The 27,134-nt window shown below is 41.2% G+C and overlaps 1 protein-coding gene across 1 annotated transcript; it reads left to right on the forward strand.

The window, feature by feature from the left end:
• Window positions 1–842: 842 nt before the first annotated feature.
• LOC139448534 (serine/threonine-protein kinase Nek11-like) lies at window positions 843–21,378 on the forward strand. Its single transcript, XM_071230097.1, has 14 exons — window positions 843–1,300; window positions 3,032–3,197; window positions 4,037–4,185; window positions 7,523–7,684; window positions 10,547–10,696; window positions 11,116–11,194; window positions 12,272–12,366; window positions 12,959–13,096; window positions 13,442–13,517; window positions 13,967–14,096; window positions 16,491–16,670; window positions 18,209–18,445; window positions 20,048–20,132; window positions 20,434–21,378. Exons 1-14 carry the CDS (start codon window positions 1,158–1,160, stop codon window positions 20,639–20,641), a joined length of 1,998 nt encoding a protein of 665 aa, XP_071086198.1. The 5' UTR covers window positions 843–1,157; the 3' UTR covers window positions 20,642–21,378.
• The last annotated feature ends 5,756 nt before the right edge of the window (window positions 21,379–27,134 follow it).

Genomic DNA, 27,134 nt, shown 5'->3' on the forward strand with positions numbered 1-27,134 from the left:
ACACCAAATTTGACAAGAACATACATACGTATATAAATACATAGATCACATGTTCCCACTCTTGCCAACTCAAACTTAAACATGTTAAAGTGTTGGATAGCTATATTTAGGAATTCATCACTAATATTAAATATTAACTACAAACATGATTCATTGTATTCACTCATACCACTCTGTGCAAACAATGTGTAATTTAATCCACCAGTCCAATGCCGTGTCTAGTACAAATCTGTCTGGCCAAGTTGAGTTGGTAACCTCTGCTAATAACGGTATATATATATATATATATCATAACACATAAAATGTACTAAATATGATGCTAATATAGACATATCAGTGCTATTAGATTCAACAGTTTTTTGTCACTGAGTGTGTACACGTGTGTTATATATCATTTGCCCAGTACATGCACGCTTGTAAATGTGAAACATATACACCACTGCAGCACATCTCAATGCGTTAGCTTCTGTAACAACCTATTGAGAAAATCAATATTGAAAGGGTATAGTTATTATGGATGTAGTAATATGTTCACAACATCTACAGAAAAATGTCATTTTTCAATTTGATACATGAAGCTAATTAATGTCAGTGCAGACGACTATTTCCGGATATACTTCTGTTATAAATGCGCATGTCGGGTGAGCGAGTTGACATGTCGTACACCTGTAAGAATCATGACAACACACATGTTTATTGTCAGACATGGCCACACACAAACTACGCAAATCAAACAAATGTGTTCTTTAGTAAAATGCAGTCCATGACTAGCAAGCAGTTCCCATCAATTCCTGCACGGGCATGTTGCGACACGGGTCGCGGAGTAACAAAAGGACGCCAAAATGGCCGTGCTGTGTCGCCACAGAGCTTCACAAAGGTGAAAAAAACACAAGTATTCAGGGCAGATAACAGCCAAATATTCCTGCATTTCTCACTTGATCTGGCCCTGATTATCAATTTTACATCTCCCTGCCTCTACCTGGCGGCAGTGTCAGCGGACACCGAACCGCACACCTGTTCAGAAAGTGGGTCGTCGGCACACATAGTGAACTAAGAAATATACGGCTAAGAGATTGACATGTCTGGATCAGCCGTGGACGTGTTGTTGTTTAGATAGGTCGACGTGATTGATTTAATGAGTGTTTGTCACAGTCAAGATGCCGCCTAGTAGGCCCTCTAAGGACCGGGATACAAACTCTGCCCGTGTCCTCGCCAACAGATATGAAGTTGTGAAGAAACTGGGCAGTGGGAACTTTGGAACGGCCTTTCTGTGCAAGGATCTGCGCAATAACAATGAACTGTAAGTGGGATTTTATCAGGATTATGACATATTTTATTTTTATTTTTATAACAAATTTCATAATATTGTAAGGATTTATTTTTACCTACATAAAGTACAAATTATTTTTAATTATGCATGATAAAATTCATTATGTTCACATTAACTAACTTCATGAGAGAAATTTTAATTTTGTTGTTGTTTCATAATCTTAAAAAAATGTGATGTTGTATATGTGAACAGTGTACAATGCCTGTTTGAAGATGTGTCACTTAAATTTGTCGTTACATCTCTATTTGACATTTTAGTTTTGTATGATCATTCAGTTAGGAAAGTCATGAGAAACTTTATGTTAATGTGGGTTTACTGTATCTTGACTCAAGTGACGCTCCAGTGGAAATAGATTACCAGATGGTCCTGACCCTCACACAGTATCCGCAATAACTGCCCGTCTGCATATGGCAGGTAACTTTTCCGTAGGGCTGCATAAAATTATCCACCACCGGCCAAACTATCTGGCAGATAATTTTAAGACTACTTACCATGCTTACTTATTCAGTTTTATTATAATTTCTTGTAGATTCTCAAGTAAATGTTTGCATTATTTCAACTGAATCAAGACATGATTTGTCTGTTAGTTTTTGTGATTTTTCAGTATTTATAATGCCTTATTGCAGGCAACTTTGATGACTTTGATGACCTGCCTAACTGTCTTGGTAGGTTTTAAGATTATTTCAAACACTGCCCTCTCACCTTTCTTTTGTCACCATGGAGGTTCACTGTGTACAGTGTCTGTACTGAGTACTGTGTACCATGTGTGCGTACAGTGTCTGTACTGTGTCTGTTTGTGCAGGAAGGTGTTCAAGGAGATCTCGGTGGGGGATCTGCAGCTAGATGAGACGGTGGATGTATATGTGTGTACCATGTGTGTGTACCATGTGTGTGTTATGTGTCTGTACTGTGTCTCTGTTTGTGCAGGAAGGTGTTCAAAGAGATCACGGTGGGGGATCTGCAGCTAGATGAGACGGTGGATGTATATGTGTGTACCATGTGTGTGTACCATGTGTGTGTTATGTGTCTGTACCATGTGTCTCTGTTTGTGCAGGAAGGTGTTCAAAGAGATCTCGGTGGGGGATCTGCAGCTAGATGAGACGGTGGATGTATATGTGTGTACTATGTGTGTGTACCATGTGTGTGTTATGTGTCTGTACTGTGTCTCTGTTTGTGCAGGAAGGTGTTCAAAGAGATCACGGTGGGGGATCTGCAGCTAGATGAGACGGTGGATGCATGTGTGTGTTATGTGTCTGTACCATGTGTCTCTGTTTGTGCAGGAAGGTGTTCAAAGAGATCTCGGTGGGGGATCTGCAGCTAGATGAGACAGTGGATGCATGTGTGTGTACCATGTGTGTGTACCATGTGTGTGTTATGTGTCTGTACTGTGTCTCTGTTTGTGCAGGAAGGTGTTCAAAGAGATCTTGGTAGGGGATCTGCAGCTAGATGAGACGGTGGATGCATGTGTGTGCCCATGTGTGTGTACCATGTGTGTGTACCATGCGTCTGTACCATGTGTCTGTACCATGTGTCTGTACTGTGTCTCTGTTTGTGCAGGAAGGTGTTCAAAGAGATCTTGGTAGGGGATCTGCAGCTAGATGAGACGGTGGATGCATGTGTGTGCCCATGTGTGTGTACCATGTGTGTGTACCATGTGTCTGTACCATGTGATGTGTCTGTACTGTGTCTTTGTTTGTGCAGGAAAGTGTTGAAGGAGATCTCGGTGGGGGATTTGCAGCCGGATGAGACGGTGGACGCCATGCATGAGGCTCGACTGCTGTCCAAGCTGGACCATCCCAGCATCGTCAAGTTCCACGACAGCTTCATCGACGGGGAGTTCTTCTGCATCATCACGGAATACTGTGATGTGAGTGAGACTGAAAGATAAACAATTGTAGGGAAACCATTTGATGAATACATCAGTTAGATGATATCATCATGTTTATGGTTATTAATGTGTAAATAAGAGGTCAAATTTCAAAACACAGTAGGTTTATCTCCATTCTACCATGACGACAACAGCACTTTGAAAACAATGCTCTCTTGCAATGCATAAAACACAAGATACAAAGGTCTGCTATCTTAGAACATTCTGAAAAGTGGTCACAGGTAGTTATATATGTAACAAATACTATATTAGTTCTACATTGAAATACCCATATGCTTGACAAGTTCAAAATAAGTGTTCAAAACACATAGTTTTTCAAAAAGAAGTTGACAAAGAACCCTCCAAACATGGTCCAAAGATGTATGGTTTAATTTCATTGCAACCTGTTGGGCACTGTTTGACTTGTATTAGAGACCAAGCATGTAATAGAGGAAATATGAATACATTTTACAGTTCCTTTGGGTGATCGATCAGCAGCCATTTTTTATAAATCGATATGTCGGTTATCGATGTATTGATTCACATGTTTTTTGTGTAGTATATTTAAAGGGGTTTCAACCAATCAGAATCATGCATTCTTCAATGTCATTGTAAATTATTATTCTCATCATTCATTTTTGATATGTTAGACCTTTTCTTGTATCAGAAGTGTTATTTTCAAGACTTATTTGTTTAAACACTCTCCTGTTTCTTAGAAGAAAAAAAGATAAAGCTTGATAAGTCATGAATGTTCACATGCAACTGTACGAAGTGCTTTCCATTTTCGCCTGTTTATAATTGATTGCTTTCCTACATTCAATTTCCTTTCTTTTCACCAGGGTGGAGACCTTGACATTAAGATAGGTGATTGTAAGAAGTCCAAGACAACATTTGATGAGAAGAGCATTCTTGATTGGCTGGTGCAGCTGTTGTTGGCGGTGCAGTACATGCACAGTAGACGTGTTCTACATCGGGACCTCAAGACAAGGTCAGTAGCTTCATCCAGTGGTTACTGATGGCACTGGGGCAACGAGTGGCCAGTCGTCTAAAGTACTGCAATTTGCTGTGCACAGTTGCTTCCCTTGGGCATGCCAGAAACCAGTGACCATTGGTTTGAATCCCAGTTTTTTCATGTTCATATGAATAAAGATACACATGGTAAAGTACCTACGTTTGACTTATCCTGCATTAGATATTGCACATTGCTCTCACTAACAAAGTTCTATCTGGAAATGAATTACAATCTAGTTGCATCTTCAGTACTCTTTTGCCCAACATGACCTTCGTGACATCCAGTGTTTGCCTTCGCAGACTCGAGTATTCAGCTTTTTCTACGCATGGTATTTGGCATGAATGTTTCATGTCAGCGAGACCCATGTTTAATGTGAATGTTTGTCTCTTTTGTTGTGGTTTTCCTTCATATCATTGTTTAATTAAGCTTATTTGCCTAGTGAAATATGTTTTTACTCACTCAATGCTTTTGACTGTGACATCACAGCACAGTTTAAATGGCTAGACTTGAGCAGGCTTTTATAATGTTTATGGGGTTAAGCCTGTATTCCCAAGTTACCGATGTTTGCTGCCAGATCAATTTCTGTAAAGGCAAGAATTGGCGAAGGACCCTCATGTACGCTGACCAGATTGCCAGACTCAGTGTATCCCATCCAGCAAGTGTCCTCCCGTTTGCGTCTATCTTTCTGACTCAGACTTCCTTACTTATCTCAGAGTAGTGAACAAAAGGAAACAACAACAGGCTTGTTGCAGGATGTCTGACCTTTCCTCTGCTGCTTCATTGCCTCGAAATGATAGCATGGTCAAGCCCAAGACTGAGACTCCCAAGTCCGACAAGACGCCTGCGCTTCCAGCAGTGACGCTTCCAGTGAGGCCTCAAGTTGAGGCGCTTCCTTGTTGGAGTGCGCAGTATTCGCCTCCCGCTTGGGCGCTTGACATCATCGGAAAATGAGGTAGTGGCTAGCGAGGTTGCGAGGCACAGCCACTCCCGTCAGGCACTCACTTGGATCCTATAGATCATCGCCCCAAAGCACCTCAACCTCAAGGCTGCGGTCAGGGGGTAATCCCTTTCTACTTCACGTCAGGAGTGTGAACTATCTTCGGATCTAGACTATTACAAAGAGGAACCGGATGATTCCTCAGTTTTTCAGAAGTCGTACCATGGATAGCTGGTTTTCTGGTCAGCTGCATCTCCAGGGTGCAGACCCCAGAAGGCTTGTCACGTGGAAGGTGGGTGCCTGGAGTCCATTACTCTGCCACCAGATGCATTCATTCAAGAGGCAAAGATTTCTTGGGGTTAAACAGTCATTTCACTTCTGACCACCTAAGCATGCCAAGAAGCAGCCGGTACATGGCCAGGCATATGCGGAAAGTCGCCAAAGACTTGTCTAGAAGGACTGGCTCCTCCTGAGTTGGATCCTTCAAGATCACAGATCCCCAGATCTCATCCCTAGATGGGGAATTATGGAAGACACTTACCCACCTGTCGGCTTTGACATCGTCCTTAGCAGCCATGGACGCGTGTTTGGGTGAATACCCTACTGATGAGAAACAGCAATTCCAGCCTGAACAGTCCTGGCAGCTGAAGCAGTTGGCAGCACATTCTTCACACGTTGGCATCACTGACTCTCGTAAGTAGACAGGGCCTCCTAGCTGCTTTAACACGGGATCCATGTTTTAAAGCAATATGGTTCCACCAACTATGGACATCGTCAACTCACTTTAACAGTGTGATAGTCCCAGTGGATAAGCAAGTGGAGAGAACAGAGGACAGACAAGCCACACTTTCTACTCTTAGGGCAATGAAAGACAATTTAAGCGCCTGTTCAGGTGCCTACCAGCCAACAACTCCTTTCTGATTCTTTTGGCGCTGCAGTGGCCAGCAAGAAGCTGGTTCCCGAACCTGTGACACATCGCCGGCCAACCAGCTCTACGGCTACCAGTGGTCCAGTCTACTGCAGGACCCTCACAGCCACCGCCTCCATTTGACCCCAGAGCAGTTCCAACTTGACGCCTAGACCATCCACCAGGGGACAAATGGGCTTCCTGAGATCTTCTGTAGGCAAAAATATGTGACACCCAGGGATGAAACAGCACATTTCATAGCGGACTACTTGCTCCACATAAGAGTAAAGAAACATCTCAACGCTGTTGCCCAAGACAGGAAGCTGTCCACGGTACAGGTTTCAGGTTGGAGGACCAGAAGTTGAAGTTCTGTCCTCCAGCATAGGACATTGAACCCTAGACACCTTAGACAACATCCCAATGGACCACTCATTTTACCATGCCACCCCGCCATTTCATAATCGGGGTGGAGGTTTGCTCTGCCCCATCCCTACCTTCAGAGCCTACATGAGAAGCAGCGAGGCCTCGCTGACTTGAAAAGTTGAGATATCCAGGAACACTATCTCCTGGCTAAGAGCCACAATCCTACAGGCCTATGACGCAGCAGGATTTGAGCACCCTAGGGCCAGCAACCCCTACAAGGGCTCTGGCTTCAATCACTGTTCTTCACTGAAATCCTATCTATTTTTGCAGGGGTGCTTCTGGAGCTCTACCACTGTATTAGCGAGCCATTACCTCCGGGATGTGTCCGTGGATGACAAGGATTGCATACCCAGTTTTTGGCCATTGGTGGTGGTTCAGCAGATCACCAACCGTAAGAAACGTTGGTAGCCTGCAATGCAGCCTACCCTCATGCCCCTTCAGTCAGACCATTCCCAGGTTTGAGGAGGGGAGGAGCTGTAGTAAGCATTCCCAGCTTATCTAAACACTTGGTTTTAGGTTCCCATTTAGTAGGTCGCCATTACAGCACAATTCCAGACTCGGTTATCCAACCATTAACCTAGGTCTCCTTGAGAGAAAGGTTGCTCACATGTGCTACTGTAACAGATGCCCACTGCAAAGAGCAGCAGAGACTAACCACCTCTGGAAAGCCCAACCTACAGGACTACTCTACGAGATGCCATGACACGTGACAGCTATCCTAGCACTGGACTCAAGGTACGCAGCACCACCTACCATCGGATAAAGTGCAATATGTAATGCAGGTTAATTAAAAAATATTACTTAATCAGAGTATTATGTGTTATACTTATCCTGAATTTCCCAATGGCCCTCCTCTTAATGATGTCGTCCTCCCCACTGTACCATCAGTCCTGAGGGAAGTATGTGAAGGCAATAATGACATGTAAGGGATGTGTCTTCCGACACCGGAAGAAACGGAGGTCATGTTGTTAAAAAGTGAGTGAGTGAGTATATTTTGCTGAAATTTCTAGCATGTATATATATTGTGTTGTTTCCATCTGTTTCAGGAATATATTCATTAGAAACAACATGGTAAAGATTGGCGACTTTGGCATTTCTCGTATATTGATGGGCACCACCGACATGGCGTCCACGTTCACAGGCACGCCTTATTACATGAGCCCAGAAGTACTCAAACATGAAGGCTACAATTCCAAGTCGGATGTATGGTGAGACCACAAACAGAGCAGGGACCAGCCATGAAATATTCTGAGAGGGAAGCTCTACTTCAAGTTATGCCATTTATTTCTTGTAAAGAAAGAACTGAATATTTTGGGGGTGGCCAATATTTAAAAAAAGAATAATTCCAGTCCCTCCCAGAGTGTGAAATGGTCAGTCCCTAAGAACATTTGAATACAGTTTTTGTGTATTACTGTATTATTATTAAAGTGTCTCAAGTTAAACATAGTCCCCTATGAATCTGATAATCATCTATTCAGGATCATCATTAATCAGCATGCAGCCGAGATTATACAGTCATGACCACCGTATATGAGTAGCTGTAATCTTAGACTTGGTGTCAACTTTCTCTGCCAGTGTGAACCACTAACACCATCTTCCTGGGGCAAGGGTACACCTGACTGTAAAAGTCCAGTTTCCATCCTTGCCGAACTAAGCTGGAATTGTGGAGTTTTATATTGGCTGAACTATCAAAATTGCGGAACAAAATGGACATTGGTTTAAAAAGAAATTGGCGACTGCTGTGCAGATTTTGGTCAATTGCAGGATTTGCAGAGCATGTGTACTGTCAACTGGGCGTTGACAGATATTTTCCAAATGTTTTCATGTTTTTAATGAAAGTGATCAAGTGATTTTATGTACTTCGTGAGGTAAGACCCATTATATTCCAATAAAGATCTTGATTATCGATCAGGTCGTCTGGACTGGGCACCGCCACTTTGTTTGTAGACAATGCAAGTGAAAGGAGAGATGGAATCTGGTTTGTCATTAGGAGGAACATAGAAGGGACATAACTTGTTACTGCCACAGGTGGCGCTACCATCGAGCCACGGATTTCCCGCCTATTTCGGCAAGGGTGGAAACTGGACTTTAATAGTCAGTTTATTCCCTTGCCTTGTTAAGATGCACTAACACTACCATGCGTTTGTTTGCCTGGTTCAGAATATAGCTACAATAGTGCAGCAGTATTAAGCAAGATTTGCGTCACTCTCTTCCATTATTTGGGGGCAGGAGTCATGGCTCACATGTCCAATTTTAGTTTAGAGTTGCATCCTTTAGGCATCCCATCAACCTCAGATCATGGGTTTGTATTCCGGTTCGCTTTGATTATACATTTCTAGCTTTGTCAGCACCATGTCTGCGGTTGTAGGTTTCACCAAGGTGATAAACGTCTTAACACCAGCGTAACGACAGGCGTTCCTTCCACATCAAGCTGACACACCATGATATAACTGGAAATTATTAAACTTATCCTGTCTAACACTATGCATCTCTTCTTTCTTCTTCGATCTTATGTAGAAACGGGCTTGAACAAGGTTTCCAGTTTCTTAAAAACAGTTCTTCCAAACACATCCCAGCTTCCTTACGGTCACTACCCAAACAAGTACTCCCGTGCATAGCGATCTACTCGACCTAATCATGTGATTAACCTGCCACATCATTCTCTTTTTCTTCGCCACCCAGTGGAGATGTGTGTTTGAATATTTAGAGAATACAGTTTTGATTTTTGACGGGGTTTCCCTCTAAATCGTCTTGAATGTGCTTCAAGTTAAGAATAAGATGAGCAATGACTTTGCTCCTCACCCTGTTTGCCAGGAGTTCAGTACATTTTTTTCTGCCTCTGACCTTCATGAGACTTGCTGTGTCTGGCAGGGACGATGCCGTTTCTTCAAGCTTTGTTCTGAGTGTGATGACATGACGGAGGAATGTCAGATGACGTGGTTGGTGTCAACTCACCTGTGGGGAATTGGGCCCATCCTGGATGATTCCTCGTCTCGCTTGCTGACTCCGGATCCACCGATGACGTTCACACCGCATCACCAACTGTATCCTGATAGCCAGTCTCCAATCCTCCAGGAGACCATCGTTAGGTTGCTTGCAAAACGTCCTATAGAATGTCTCAGTCTGGTTACTGCGACCCCTGGGTTCTACTTTTTTCAATTTTTCTCGTGCCCAAGAATGACAGTTTCAAACATCAAACTTTCAAAATGAAGGCATTCAATGTGTTATACGTCAATTGCGCTTCTTCGTAAATCCCCGGCTGCGTTCGATCCCCTAAAGACGTTAAACTAATGTCTGACTAACGTATCAGGATAGTATCTCCAGCCTTGGTGTGTTTTTCTCTCTCATAAGTTATTGTCCTAAGACAGTGTTTTAGATATTTTGTTAAATTCATTGTTTAGCACCAGCTTCCCTGTGTATGTCTCACGGTCGTAGTCTATTACAGGCAGGGTATCTGAGCCCCTCCATCCCAACGTTGTATAAGTGCATAGTGTGAGGTAGGATAAGTTGTATATTTACATACTTATCTTATCTCACACGTCACATGCCCTCCCAACCATCCCCGCATCACAACTGTTGAGTAGTCGTAAGGCAAACACTATATTGTTTGTACATGCATAGTAGAGATCCGAAATTGACATCCGGCAAGAGCACATGGCAACAGACACATATGTAAACTACGAGAATAAACTCATCTTGAACTATCACTTCAATGTCGTGTTGTGACTTGGATATGGTCACGTCAACAACAACTTCTCTAGCCTGTTAACTCTGAAAGAGAATGATGTGGCAGGGGAAATCATGTGATTAAGTTGTGTAGATCGCTATGCACAGGAGTATAGTGCATGACCTGTTTGTATGAGTGGTGACCATGGTGATGCTGGAATGTGATTTGGTGAATTGTTTAGAAACTGGAAATTCTGTTCAAGCACGTTTCCACATAGGTTAGAAGAAGAAAGAAGAGTTGCATAGTGTGAGATAGGATAAGTATATTAATATGCAATACAATTTCCAATATTGTTCAAAGTGGCATTATACCCAACATACTCACTCTTCCATGTTTACAACAGGTCCATAGGCTGTATACTTTTCGAGCTGTGCGCACTGGAGCATGCATTTAATGGCCAGGGTCTGATGGGAGTCATGTACAAAATAGTGGAAGGAAAACCACCGGATCTGCCAAAGAAGTATTCACGAGAACTAAATACAGTCTTTCAAAAGTAAGAACTAACTATTTTTGTGTGATGAATTACCTTCTACTCAGACTGGTCCCAGCAACCTTTGCTTCTCATGCAAGGCGGCTAAATGGAATGGGTAGTCAGGCCGACTTGCTTGATTGTGTGTGATCATACCCGAATAGTTTGGGATATTGTTCATAATATCAATCACTGTTTTGTCGGGTCAAGACTTGATTTATTACAGGCCACTATGATATAGCTTGAATATTGCTGAATGCGGCATTAAGCAATAGACAGACAAACAAATCTGACTAAGATTGTTTGTGTGAAATTAGTTTCGCATTTAGACACTATTTTCTATGAATGGGTCGACTATGATGTTGAAAATGCAACCTACCTTCAGGAAATTAAATGCATGATTTAATTACTTGATTGTTGTGAAAGTTGTGTGTCTGTTTCAGAATGTTAGTAAAAAATCCTGATGAAAGACCATCAGCATCTGAAGTCGTGAAACTACCTTTCATAGCAAATCACATGACCGTGAGTATTGAAAATATCAACACCTACTCAGTGATAAAATCTAAACACTACAGAATCTGCTTTTTTCTTCTTCTTGCAATTTCAAGACACCATTCAAGATGCTATGTTGAAATTTCAAGATACACAAGTTTTCTTGAAATTTCAAGATTATGCGCTATCTTTAAAATGCATGTATATAGTGTACATGTTTTGTTAGTTCATTACACTGTGAACAAGTAGTAGTGGTGACAAAATGTCGACTTATCAGACTTGAAGTTCATTATCTTCAAACTTAGTAACTTGATATTTCAAGATAAAAAGCAAAAAGCAAATTGCCGTAAAAGGCTTAATATATGACTGACATAGAACACTCACAAGTAGATGTTCTCTGTTCAGACAGAGCCCTTTGGGGGGAATCCACGGTAGATCAGGTCCCCAGGGGCCATGCTTGCTGTAAGAGCTGTGGGGATAAGATGGCAACATGTATGACCTGCCTGGTTTTGTTTCTTTGGCTCCGACAGTGGGGATGTCAGGCACTGGTTTGTCTGGCCCAGGGGCGCGGTCTGACAAGTCATCATGATGCAGCAACCAGTGAAGATCCGGGTTACAATAGGTCTCTAGCAACCTATGCTTGCTGTAAAAGGTGCCTATGCTTGTAAGAGGCGACTTATGGGATCGGGTGGTCAGGCTCACTGACTTGGTTGATGCATGTCATTGTATGACATTGCATGTATTGATGCTCATGATGTCAATCACTGGATTGTCTGGTCCAGACTCGATTATTTTACAGACCGCCGTCATATAGCTGGAATATTGCTGAGTGCGGCGGTAAACAACAAACAAACAAATCATGATGCAACTAGAATACTGCTGAATCAGTAGGTCACAATGCACTCCTAGCATGCCCATATTAGGCATCAAGAAAATGTTTAGATTCTCCTTAAATTTAGTATGTTGGAGTAATGCTAATAAAGATGTTTTGTTGCGTGAACTTAACTTAAAGGCAATTATTTTTACATGTGATATTAGGTGACTTCAGTTTGATGACTTCACCTATTCAAGATGTGTTGTGTGACTGACTGTAACATGCTTTTTCAGAAAATGAAGGACACTTTGTCTGACGAGTACAAGATGAAACACTTCAGCAGTCAGCATCATGCAGACAGGGATGCAGAAGAGATCGCTCAGCTGCTGTAAGTCAGAAGGGGTGTGGTGGGATAGGCCATCAATGATGTTTGTTGTTTAACACTGCACTCAGCAATATTCCAGCTATGTGACAGCGGTCTGTAGATAATCAAATCTTGACCAGACAATCCGGTGATTGACATCATGAGCATGGATCCATGCAATTGGGATACGATGACATGCATCAACCATGTAAGCAAACTCGACCATCCGATCCTGTTAGTCACCTCTTATGACAAGCATGGGTTGCTGAAGACATGTTCTACCCTAGATCTTCAGGGGGAGAGACAAACATGGGTTGCTGAAGACCTACTCTACCCCAGATCTTCAGGGGGAAAGACAAACATGGGTTGCTGAAGACCTACTCTACCCCGGATCTTCACAGATCTTCACGGGTCAGGACATGATCATATATCAGTAGTAATAAGCAGTAATTATCCCAACATAACCGAACATATATTCTACAAAGACAGCATACATCCAACCTTTGTTTCAGCATGTACTATTGTTTGATATTACAAGCAGAAATACCCTGTCTCTATTGGCTTTATATAATTTTGTTTTAAGACAATTTAATGAACATGTTTTTTTGTTCTGAAGACGTGAGAAGTCGCATCTGGATGACTTGCGTAAGTCGGAGGTCAAGACGACCCCGGTGAACACCAAGTACATGTCTCCCCGGGAGAGGATGAGATTACGCAAGATGGAGGAGGCGGACAAGAAGGGGAAAGTGTTGAAGTGAGAGTTCGCGACATAAGACCAACTGTTAATGTACACTGGGAATATTGGACTGGATTCTGCTTTATGTTAACATAGTCCACCAGTGTGGATCAGCAGTTGAGGAAATTTTAGTGAAACAGTGATGTGTTTCAAGATAAGTTTGAGTAGATAGGTTTTACTTGTTACGTCAGTTATGATTAAGCATAATTATAAAGGCTATAATGAGGGGAAACTAGTTCACAGCTCCAGGATAATGTAGGGCTGCTACTCACTTTTAACTTTGTCAAAATTTGACCTCGATGTTGTCAAATGAGACTCTTTGTTTCACTACTTATTTTTTGTTCATGATGATTTTTGTTTCAGTAAACATGCGAAAGTGCAATTACAAGAGAACAATATAAGACGGTCAGCAATCAAAGAATCTCTCAGCAAAACTTCAGTAAGTCTCTGATTTGAAAGAAATCATGTTCTCCAGACTGTTTATCTGAAGAGGTCTTAGACCATTGCTTCCATATGAAACATCTTGATATTAAAGACTTCATAAGGCATCAAGCCAGTAATCCATTCCTTCAAAGATATGATTCTCTTGTATGATGTATCTATCAAACATTTCTGCTTCATGTGAATCATATCAATGGACATTTAATGTACACAGATGTCTTGAACAGTTTAAGTTAAATATTTGAAATGACCCCCTCCTCACATTTTTACGAAATTTAAGTAATAAGTATGAAAAAGTATTAAAATCTAATGATTAATTAAAAGGCCTTGACCCTTGGTGTGCGTGTCTCATGTCATGCAGGGAGCAGGACAATTGCTTCCCCAGCTCTGGCAGAGGGGTTGACCACCCTTGGATGGAAGTCAGAATATAGTGTTGTTGTGCTGCAGGTACCTGTGTGGGCGGGAGGAGATGGGGAGGGGCCGAAAGTGAGGAGAGCTTTGTCGAACAGTGCAGAACACGCTGGCACACTGGACTCCAACTACTCCGGCCGGGCGTTACGGATGCACACTGTCCCAGGTGAGAGTTGATATGAGGTTCATCTCACTCACTCACTCAGTCACTCGCAGAGTACCTACTAACAGCCATGCAGACCACCTTAGCGTAGATGTAGTTGACATGCTTTGTAGGGGGAGAAAGGGAAGTGGATGATTAGATGTTGAAGCATGTGTGCAGTGGTGGAGAGAATTGATGGCACTGGGATCAAAGTAGGTTTGTAATTATTGTTGTCATATACATGTAACAGTATAACGTAAACAAACACTCAACTGTGTTTCAAACACAAATATCCCTCTCTGCTCTTGGTGAGTGAGTGAGTGTGGTTTTATGCAGGTTTTAGCAATGCTCCAATTACATGGTGAGAGACACCTGGCCTACAAAATTGTACCCATGAGGGGAAGTTTCTAAGCTGGAGTGTAAAAATAACAAATACAGCTAATATAGATATACTGTTTTAAGATGTGTGACTCACATGTTTTGGATGGAATGATGTGTAGAATTATTTCCCCTGTATGCTGTGGATTGGGTGGTCAGTATGGTGGAGCATGAGAAGAGTCTGACATACACCTTGCGTTACTGACACTGGACACGGAACTGATGACTGGGGGAGTGATTGCAGGGACACGTCATATTGGGGTGTCATGACACACCTGCCTCAATACCATACCTCACAATACCTAATTAGCACCTCAATCTTCCATGTCACTCACTTGACAAGGGGGCACGGGTGGCCCAGTCATCTAAAGCGCTGCGATTCGCTGTGCAGAGTTGCGTCAATTGGACACGCCAGAAACCTATGATTGTGGGTTCTAATCCCGGTTCGCCCCGATTATGTTTCTATGTTTGTCATACCATACCCATGCCCGTGAGTTTCACCGAAGTGGTAAATGTGTGAGACCTGCATCACTTCGGGCTTTCCTCACACATTAAGCTGACAGGCCCTCATATAACTGGAATACTGTTAAAAGTGGCGTTAAACCCAATTCACCCACACTCAGCTGACAAAAGGTTGTTGCTATCAGCCAGTTTGTGTTTAACTTGTATGACTTTTAAATTTCTCATAGTATTTATTATGCAATCAAATTTAACAGGTGGTAACATAGTTAATGCTAGCTTGGGTAGTTTTCAGGCCAGGTTATTGCAAAACTTTTTGAAAAACGACAGAAAATTAAACTATGAATTGACATCGGGGTAGGCATATCATACATCATATGTTTAGGTGTAAACTAGCTATGAATCAATGTATCAGTGAATACCTCCAGTTAATGTCTTTCCCCAATGTCAATGCCAAATCTCATCTTGTCCATATCACATGTTCGGCTGTCATCTAACAATCGTGTTGACAAAAGCTACCTCTCCAACTCTGATCAGGATTCCAGCAAAGTGTATGAAAGGTCACTGTGAGCATTGCATGGGTAAAATCGGGTTATATTAACAACTACTTTATACTTTAAAAATATTCTGTATGATTGTTCATATTTCTCTGGGGCGGTCGGGTAGCCTAGTGGTTAAAGCGTTCGCTCGTCACGCCGAAGATCCGGGTTCGATTCCCTACATGGGTACAATGTGTGAAGCCCATTTCTGGTGTCCCCTGCCGTGATATTGCTGGAATATTGCTAAAAGCGGCGTAAAACCATAATCACTCACTCACTCATATTTCTCTACATGGGCCTGTACAAAAGGCCTTCTACAGTCTTGTATTTCTGACTGTTTATGCACACAGGATTCACCCATGTCACATATCTAATCTATCCGAGTAAACCTGATTCCAGGGTACCACGTGCCCTCTTTTCGCCACTCCCTGCGGTACAAAGCCCATGGTGATGTTCTCGTGTGGATCTGACACACTTTGTATGGAATACGCAAAAAGGTGGAATCTGGCTCTAAAGACAAAATTTGACTTCAAAAGTTCTCAAAGTGCTTTAAAAGGTCTGGAGACATTTTGTGTGTGGGCAGGTGATGAGACACAAGAGTTGAGGCTGGCAACCCTCTTTTTCAGGATTCAGGGGTCTGTATAGAGAGTATTCGGGAATCGGAAGCATGGTACGCAGCATTCTTGTAAAATTGTACTCGTTTTTGAAAAAAATGGTGGTGTATGTGAAATGTTTCTTTATATACTTTATCATTTTCAGTAATTTAACTTCAAATCGCTCCCTTTTCTCAATACTTTTGAGATTTGTGTTAAATAGTATTCAGGGATGAGCAATGAGACTCAGAGTGAAAATTAGTTGGTATTCGAGATTCAGGTGAGGAGGGGGTTGGCACCCTCATAGCTTGGTGCAGCTACCTCATTACCCGGGGAATAAGACTTGGTGGGGTAAGTTTACCAAGACTTAAGTAGTGTGGCGTTGCCCTGCTGCAGTGAGCCTGCTTAGCTGCATGTCTTTACTCACAGAGTTTTCCTTTCCCAATAAGCACATGGTTACCACTTCGAGGAGGAAGAAGATGATTTTCAGACAGTAATTCCACGGCAAGTGAGGACAATGGGGTTTTCCTCCTCTCTACATTCGCCCTTTGAGGAGGATAGGCCAATCACACCCTTACGAGATACAATGGTTTATGATGTCAAAAACTCATCGTTAGATTTTAAAGATGGTGGGTATTATCAGTGTTGAAGATGTATATCGTTTTCTTTCTTTTTTTGTGTTGATTATGTATTATATATTTTGAGTTGTTTAACAAGTGTGTGCATGGTCCTACACAACACCTGCTTACAATCTTTCACTCAAACATTTCTACTTCACAGTCGACTCTGTCTAAACTGGCACAAATATAGAACACAAGCGTTCTTCTTGTCATGGAGATAGAAGATAACAATCTGTAGACACCAGGATGTTTTGTTGAACTGGTATGACAAGCACGGCTTGGATATACATCAAAGTTATTTCTTTCAGGGTCATTTCACCATTAGAATCAATATATGACACTTTGCCTAGTGGCATCTTTCATAGCCTGGAATAGTCATGTCTGGGAAGTGCCCATATCAAACTGACCTGTGTAAGCACTAAGCAGTATTGGTAGACAAATTGTTATATGCTGGAAATGCCATCTTTTTAGAACAGTCAACTGTAAAGGTGTGTTGCTATTTCGATTTGTTGCTATTCTTTTGAATTAATCATGTTTCTATTTATGTATTTTGCATGTAACATTATATTCCGTCTCTTTAAAAAATCAGATTTTAGTGCTAGCTACCACTGCACAAAGATCTAAGGACATCCCAATACAGGTCATGACAGAACGATTTTTTCATGAACTTTGACCAACTAATGAAATGTCAAACAAGAAGTGGACATTTGCCAGTCAGAAAGCAACTTTTTCCAGCTTTAAAGCACTAGGTTTAACTGGGAACTTCCATTCCAGACTACACTTTGAAAAATGTTGATTAGAAAATTGAAAACATTGATTAAGAGTTTGAAAACTGAACAAAAGAATATTCTGGAATGTCTAATAAAGGGCCAAGATTGTATGGCGGTAAATCCCACGGGCTGTGGAAGGTCTCTCCCGTTTCAAAGGTTTAGTCCATTGAATAGAGGTAGACACTATACAGCTCATAGCTATCGTTCAGAATACCCCGTCTTAACCTTTTTGAGGTTGCATAATTAGAAAACACATTCTGGTTGTCACTTTCCCGATCTGGTAAGCGATGCTGTGATTGGTTGGATGAAAGATTGTTCTGACAAAACCTGTAATAGGATGTCCTTAGATTTTTGTTAGTGGTAGCAGGAACTAAGATCTGATTTTGATGAGATTGCATTATTTTCTGCTTCCCAATCCTTTATCTTGTCAGTAGTGATGATCTTTTGACATCTTTTGCATGAGTTGTACAGGGGATATTTCTTATACAATATCTGACATGATTATAATATTACGTGTTCATTGATATCACTTATTTCATCATGTTGGCCTTGAACATGTTTATTTTACAAAAATTGCATACTGTAAATACTTTGATAGAGGCTTGGTGGAAGAGGTTTATGTTTAATTGCACAGCCAACATTCTAATCAGTATGACAATTAAAATGTGTATAAAAGTATATTTCTCCCTGAAATCAGTTTGTGATTTGGAATAGTACTGCCTGAGTCGAGCGGAGTGGTATGTGGTACCTGCTGACCAGCTGTTGTCTCTTGTGCAGGCATTCCTGACAACCCCCGGCTGGCCGAGACTTACTACTCCCAGTTTGAGGGAGACTTTGATGATGATGAAGATGACAATGCTGACGATGGTATTGGTGATGATGAGCCTGAAGATTATGATGATGATGATGACATTATGATGGATGAAGAGCGCACCCTGGTGGCAGAGGAGGAAACTCACAACGATGTAGAGGACTTTATACAATGTCTGGAGGGTGCCTTGGATAAACCTGAGGGTAAGCCTGTGTATGGTAAACTCACAGCAATGTATAGGACTTTATACAATGTCTGGAGTGGGCCATGGATAAACTGAGGGTAAGCCTGTGTATGGTAAACTCGCAGCAATGTAGAGGACTTTATACAATGTCTGGAGTGGGCCTTGGATAAACTGAGTGTAAGCCTGTGTATGGTAAACTCACAGCAATGGGGGCGGTTGGGTAGCCTAGTGGTTAAAGCGTTCGCTCGTCACGCCGAAGACCCGGGTTCGATTCCTGACATGGGCACAATGTGTGAAGCCCATTTCTGGTGTCCCCCGCCGTGATATTGCTGGAATATTGCTAAAAGCTGCGTAAAACCAAACTCACTCACAGCAATGTAGAGGACTTTATACAATGTCTGGAGTGGGCCTTGGATAAACTAAGGGTAAGCCTGTGTATGGTAAACTCACAGCAATGTAGAGGAATTTATACAATGTCTGGAGGGTACCTTGGATAAACTAAGGGTAAGCCTGTGTATGGTAAACTCACAGCAATGTAGAGGAATTTATACAATGTCTGGAGGGTGCCTTGGATAAACTAAGGGTAAGCCTGTGTATGGTTAACTCACAGCAATGTAGAGGACTTTATACAATGTCTGGAGGGTGCCTTGGATAAACCTGAGGGTAAGTCTGTGTATGGTTAACTCACAGCAATGTAGAGGACTTGATACAATGTCTGGAGGGTGCCTTGGATAAACCTGAGGGTAAGTCTGTGTATGGTTAACTCACAGCAATGTAGAGGACTTGATACAATGTCTGGAGGTAGCCTTGGATAAACCTGAGGGTAAGTCTGTGTATGGTTAACTCACAGCAATGTAGAGGACTTGATACAATGTCTGGAGGGTGCCTTGGATAAACCTGAGGGTAAGTCTGTGTATGGTTAACTCACAGCAATGTAGAGGACTTGATACAATGTCTAGAGGGTGCCTTGGATAAACCTGAGGGTAAGTCTGTGTATGGTTAACTCACAGAAATGTAGAGGACTTGATACAATGTCTGGAGGGTGCCTTGGATAAACCTGAGGGTAAGTCTGTGTATGGTTAACTCACAGCAATGTAGAGGACTTGATACAATGTCTAGAGGGTGCCTTGGATAAACCTGAGGGTAAGTCTGTGTATGGTTAACTCACAGCAATGTAGAGGACTTGATACAATGTCTAGAGGGTGCCTTGGATAAACCTGAGTGTAGGTCTGTGTATGGTGAACTCAGATGATGGATAAATGTTTGGTAGGACTATGTATGTATGTGGTGTATTCCATTTAGTGATGAAAGAAGGGAACACACGTGTTGATTTTCTCCCTCTGCGGGTACTTAGATGGACAATACAAAGAAAGATGTGGAGGGGTGTTTGTGAAAATCTAATCATTAAGTTATTATAGCCTTGTAAATCTTTTTAATATTTAGGGGGGGGTGTTTGTTGCAATGTTCCAAATTTTTGAGAGTGGCCTGTAAGTAAGAGGATCAGATGATGTGAAATATTAATAGGGTTGGCCCATCCATAATACAAGAACTGAACCTTAGTAAGAATATGGTTCTGTCTGTGATATTGCAGCTAGTGATTCAATTGTATATTGTTTTCCAGAGCAAACCATTACTGTAGCAGATGACACGGTCTCAGGAGCATTCGGCCCACATGCCAGGGGGGTGAAGATAAAGAACCTCCGAGCGTATCCTTCATCAGTTGTCTCTCACTCACATATTCCACTTTGGTATCATTGTGCAGTTGAAAATGTGTCAGTATATGTTTAGGCTTTAACACATTGAACGTTTTTGTGGATGTTGTGAACCTTTGTTAAATAGGAATTGTGTGTGGTATATAAGTGCAACTAGCTCAATAGATTGCACACAAGCATCCTTCTCTCTTAAATTGGACATGTAAATTTGACCATCCAGATTTAATCATTCTTAAAAAATGTGACATATATGTACTCTGACTACAGACCAGTGATTACCCTTAACTGTCTGCAGTCAGTGCGAGAGTGTGCTGGGTAAGGAGACATTTGAGAAGGCGTACAGCTACCTGCGTGGAGCCCGCTACGAGAAGGAGGGTGCCAATAAAAGTGAGAAAGACATTATGCAGGGCCTGCGAGAGCTTGTGAAGAATCCGTCCGACTGTTTCCTGGTGGACCAGCTACTGTTTCTTGAGGAACAAGCCAAATACCATGAAAACAGCTAGCAACTCGATCACTGTGGACACCATTTTGCTCAAGTTGGGAAGCTATTTACAAAATTCAGCAAATATGTACTATGAACACCAAGGATGTGAGATGTATATAGAATTATAGATTTCCTTCTATTTAATGGCGTTCTACATGAACTATGATCTGATTGAAAATCTAGAATTGTTTTGTATTTATAGCTTTACGATGTTTTACTGTCATCCATTATTTTGAAAACTTGTGATAGTTAAAGGTATTGCTTTGTGAATGTCAAGGGTCATCGACTGTAAATAAAGTGGCCAAGGGAGAGCACTGTCACCTCCCTGTCGGATTGTACCAAGGGAGAGCACTGTCACCTCCCTGTCGGATTGTATCAAGGGAGAGCACTGTCACATCCCTGTCGGATTGTACCAAGGGAGAGCACTGTCACCTCCCTGTCAGATTGTACCAAGGGAGAGCACTGTCACCTCCCTGTCGGATTGTACCAAGGGAGAGCACTGTCACCTCCCTGTCGGATTGTATCAAGGGAGAGCACTGTCACATCCCTGTCGGATTGTACCAAGGGAGAGCACTGTCACCTCCCTGTCAGATTGTGTCAAGGGAGAGCACTGTCACCTCCCTGTCGGATTGTACCAAGGGAGAGCACTGTCACCTCCCTGTCGGATTGTATCAATGGAGAGCACTGTCACCTCCCTGTCAGATTCAAGCTCCTTCCCAGCACGTGACACCTTCGTTACACTCTCAGTAACATCGCTGCCACCAGTGTGGGCGCGGCCATTACAAGAATCTTGAAATTTGCCCTCAAACCCCATATGTAGTAACGTTTATACTTTTGTTTTTGTCTTGGGGAAATGCCATCATATTTCAATTTGAAAAGGTTTACGACTGACCATGTTTTCCAGACGAATTTACTTTGTTGTTTTGATAATCAGATTGGTTCGAGATTGCAGACTAATGGAAAATCAACCAACTTCTCCCTTACATTCTTACTATATCAATAACACGATAGTTTTAATGAAACAAATTCTAATTGACAAACGAGGAAAGTAATTTAGCAGCGATAAGTGTATTTGGCGTCACGACAGTCGTCACTTGTTTGTAAACATAACGGTCATTCCGCTGCGAGTTCAACTCCAAGCATGGTTGTAGCCACCTATTCACAGTGGGGAGTTTTGACTGGTGGCAGCGGTAGTATAGAGAGCTCCGGGAACGTACTATCGCTGTGAGGAGCTTGTGTCGGATTGTACCAAGGGAGAGCACTGTCACCTTCCTGTCAGATTGTACCAAGGGAGAGCACTATCACCTCCTGGTCGGATTCAAGCTCCTCACAGCGATAGTATGAATACGCCGAATACACTTATCGCGGCTAAATAACTTTCTTCGTTTGTCAATTTCAATTTCTGTTTCATTAAAACTATTGTATTATTGATGTAGTAAGACTGTAAGGGAGAAGTTGGTTGATTTTCCGTTAGTCTGCAATCTCGAACCAATCTGATTATCAAAATAACAAAGTAAATTCAAATTGGAGGGCAAATTTCAAGATTCTTTTAATGGCCGCGTCCACACTGGTGGCAGCGATGTTACCGAGAGTGTAACAAAGGTGTCACACGCTGGGAAGGAGCTTGGGTTGGATTGTACCAAGGGAGAGCACTGTCACCTCCCTGTCTGATTGTACCAAGGGAGAGCACTGTCACCTCCCTGTCAGATTGTACCAAGGGAGAGCACTGTCACCTTCCTGTCAGATATTACCAAGGGAGAGCATTGTCTTCTCCCTGTCAGATTGTACCAAGGGTGAGCACTATCACCTCCCTTCAGATTCAAGCTCCTTCACAGCTCGTGACACCTTTGTTACACTCGCTACTGTCAGTGTGAAATTTAGAAATTTGCCCTCAAACCCCAAATGTAGTTAATAATTGTTCATTTCTCTGGGAATGCCACCATCGCGAATTTTGAAAAGGTTTACGACTGACCGTATTTCCCAAATGAATTTACCTTTTGTTCGAGATTGCAGATGAACTGAAAATCAATCAACTTCCTTCTTAAATTCTTAATATACCAATTACATGATAGTTGAAATGAAATAGAAATCCAAATGACAAACAAACAAAATAATTTAGCTAGGGTAAGAGTATTGGGTGTTATGACTGCCATCACTTGTTTGTAAATGTAACAGTCAGTCAGTTGTGACTTGACTCCATGCATGGTTGTGGCCACCCATCACAATAGGGAGCCTTGACAGGTGGCAGTGATAGTATAGAGAGCTCGGCAAACCGGCTATGGCTGTGAGGAGCTTGTGTCAGATTGTACCAAGGGAGAGCACTCTCTTCCATGGAAGATTCAAGTTCCTCACAGCGATATCCCGTTCGCGGAGCTCTCTATACCATCGCTGCCACCAGTCAAAATTCCCCACAGTGATAGATGAGCACAACCATGCTTGGAGTTGAACTCGCAGCTGATTGACCGTTATGTTAACAAACAAGTGAAGACTGTCGTGACACCGAATACACTCTGCTAAATTACTTTATTTGTTTGGCAATTTGAATTTCTATTTCATTACAACTATCATGTAATTGATAAAGTAAGAATGTAAGGGAGAGGTTGGTTGATGTTCCATTAGTTTGCAATCTTGAACCAATCTGATTATACAAACAACAAAGTAAATTAATCTGGAAAACATGGTCAGTCGTAAACCTTTTCAAAATGAACTATGATGCCATTCCCAAAGACATTAAAAAAAAAGTATGAACATGGCTACATTTGGGGTTAGAGGGCAAATTTTAAGATTCTTGTAATGGCTGCGCCCACACTGGTGGCAGCGATGTTACCAAGTGTGTAACGAAGGTGTCACGCGCTGGGAAGCAACTTGTGGAAGATTGTACCAAGGAAGAGCACTCTCTCTTCTCTGTCAGATTGTACCAGAAGTATTCACAGATATGACACCCAGCAATATATCTGAACTTTCAGAGTAGCTTTAATATATCAAATTATACTCACTGCAAATTATGCTGAGTAAAATGATCAGAATATTAGTTTCTATTTATTTATTTTCAACTTATACAAATCAAGTACCATTGAGGTGAATTTGAAATTTAGACTTTCAACATGTTCATGGAAACAAGTTGGGAGTTATTTATGTCTCTGAAACATGACAAAAACAGTCAATATTATTTTCTTGTAGGGTCTGGGGGCTATTTGATTTCCAGACGATTCTGCTCTTCAGCTGTTTTCTGAACCTCTAAACATCCCTTCCTTAGATGCATAATATACTTGTTAAATATAGGACTTGTCGTCTCCTGAAACAAGTTTGTAAACAGAACAGATGTGTTCCTGTTGTGAGGTAAACTGCTGATTGTGATGGAAGTGATGCATAATGTATGAGATTACACATCTGTGACCCATCATGTAGAGTCTAGCTATCAAACACTGTTTTTCTTGCTCTCTCATCATATCCTAATTTCATTTTCATATCTAAATAGGTCATCAAAAACAAGAAAAGAAATTGCTTGTTTCCTCTTTTGCCTCCTTACACATTTTATTTGTTCATGTTCAATTTTTAACTAGCATAGCAAAGCTACATTGAAGTTGCTATTGCCAGTCATACTGCATTGTCTGAAACTGTATCTGATAATATACAATTTACAGCTGCACACTATGAATCCATCAGTACATGGGGGGAGAATCACCATAGAATCACTTATAGGCCATGAGGGCAACTTATTCATAATACTGTGTTTCAAGAGTTGAAGGCTCATCATATAAGTAATGTATTAAAACACATATCTTTGAAAAATTGAACTGTAAGGTCAGTTACGAGTATCTATTGTAATCCTAGTGTCCTGTTGCTAATAACACTGAATTGTACCACAACCTAGTATCTTGAGTGTAAAGTGACCCCTTTTGGGTTGTGCCTTGGTTAATTCATTTCTTACAGTATTGATGATGTAACCAGTGTGTTACTCCGGAAACCTACTGCCTGGAAGAGTTCAGGTAGTCACAACATGATTATTACAATAAGTGCGACGTTTCGGTGTAGATCCTAACACCTTTATCAATCAAGTCATCATTTGCTTGATAAAGGTGTTAGGATCTACAACGAAATGTCAAACTAATTGTAATAAAGAAGTTGTTCATCCATAGAACTTGTCTTTCTTCAACTTGTGAGTCATGTGCTTGTGTTCCTGGACAGTGGTGTTGAAGCTGCATTAAATGCTTTGTATTTGTGTTGTACAAGTCAGAAAGTAGGAAGTTACTTGTGTGTCTATTATGCCAAAATCTCTGTAAACCTGTACTTGTTGTGATAGTATCTCTGTTTCAGGTGTTCACTTTTTAATGTGGAAGTATATATATTTACATGGTTATTTCTAGCCTGAGGTCACGAATATGTTTTACCACTGTTTCATTTGGTTTTAACAAAACTTGTTTTACTAAATTTCTAGGCCAGTATACAAAGATAAAACTTGGACATATTGATGTGAAGAACAATTGTAAAATGAATGGGAGTGTGTGGTGCAATCGGATTGGTTGACAAACAAATTGGATTGTAACTGGAAATCTTTCAAAAAGCTTATGAGTACTTTCCCAAATTTGAAAAAAAAAAAAGTTTAGCAAAATGTATACCACACATACGCAATATTATGTTTGATCAATATTTATCACACCAACCTTGATATAGTTTTGGCAAGGTGAGTACTTACCAGATGAGTTCAGTGATCACAGAAGCGTATGACCTCATCCATTGGATCATCATATAATGACATTCCAGAGTGACGTCTGGTCTGTCTCACTATGGAGTGAGTTCACGTAGACAGAGAGTCCATCAGTCAATCACTGATAAACAATAAGTGTGTTAAGATTTGTGGGGGTTACTGAGTATTCAGTGCCCAGAAAGTTTAACATTTGAAACCTATGGCTAAATCTGTCAGTTCCAAATGAGATTTCTTGGCATGGCTTACTCAATAACACACTCACATCTGAAAACATTTAACTCCTAAGAAACAAGAAACTCCGATCCAATTTCATTGAAAATAACATTTGTGTGAAGACATTTAACATTCATAACAATTTCTTAAACCTTTGATGAATTCTTAAAATTAGGCAGATCCTGTTGGCCAAAAAGGGCCCATCCTAACTTGTCCTTTGCATTGTTAAGACAGGCTTGATTAAAGCAAATGAAAATATTGGTCTGGGCACAGTTCCACAAAGCAGTGTTAGCACCAAGATGGTCAAACTTACCATACTTTAATGATGACTTGCAACAATCATAGTGGTAAGATCACTTCAGGGATAGGGGCCTAGACCTAATACTACGCTGGTGGGTCATGTGTTTATAACTATATGCAAGCTTTGCTTCATTCACATCATGGCTAAATCATGAAATATGAATTTTTTTTTTTCTGTTGTTCAGAGTGGTAAAAATAACTTGCATGCTTCACTTTGGATGAGAACGTTGGTACAGTTTATCCAGACTGTATACACTTATCTGAGAAAGCTTTGCAACTCTTCAGTGGTAAAACCCTGATGCCTAATTCTATCCCAACTCTGACCAGCCATACGATGTAGAAATATGGTGGCTTGTGATACTTACATTGTATATTGGAGTAGATGTACTTGTAGCAGGTCCGTCCTATAACATTGAAAGTCATCCGCCCATTTTCAGAGAATCCTTTTACTTACTGTTCCGTCCTCTGATTCCAGCTCATATTTTATTTATCCTGGAACTCGTACTTCCCACATTCTTAATGAATGACCATGGATCTTGGTCTGGTTTAATCTGTTGTATAATTTATGCATTCCACTGTGATTGTTTTAGTAAATTTACATATTTATCACGTTTTTTGTGTACTTTGTTTTTGTGTGTGAATGGTCTTGTAGACCCAACTGTATAAAAGCAATGAAAAGGCCTATGGCATTTACCAGGATATAATGAACGATGCAGGCAACATCTGACACTGAAGATTGAGAGTTACATGGGAGACCTTATTTAATAAGTATGTAAATTATTCAAGTGTACATTTGATAGGTTATTAATATTTCTTGCACTCTAGTGCCTAATATTAATTAGCTCGTGACTTATTATTCTAATTTCTACAAAACTTTACACAGCAGCAGAAGATATTTGAAGGAGAATGGTCTCAACATCAGTATTATACAAACCGTGTTTTTCTGTTAAGATTTCACTTGAAGTCATGCATTCATCAGATGTTGACTGCTCTTAATATTTCCAAATAAAAAAAGTCCCAGAAATGAATTTGTTAGTCCTTATTGGATATTGGTTGAAATTTGCTCTAATCGTGGTGATATACTGTTCTTAATGGCTTTAGTACAAGGGCAGCTGGTAGAAAGATGTTCAATGTTATTTCTTGCTGATCAAAATGTTCTTTGACGACAGCCTACTGGTCCAGGATAAGTTGAATCAACTCACAAAAATGTTTGAGAAAAGTAGGCGGTCCACAGAATTTGGGCAAACATATTTGGATTGTGACAAGAGAGACTTGTGTTGCTCATAAGACT

Source organism: Haliotis cracherodii, unplaced genomic scaffold (assembly GCF_022045235.1).
Source record: "Haliotis cracherodii isolate W230 unplaced genomic scaffold, xgHalCrac1.p SCAF_10, whole genome shotgun sequence".
NCBI classification, from domain to species: domain Eukaryota; kingdom Metazoa; phylum Mollusca; class Gastropoda; order Lepetellida; family Haliotidae; genus Haliotis; species Haliotis cracherodii.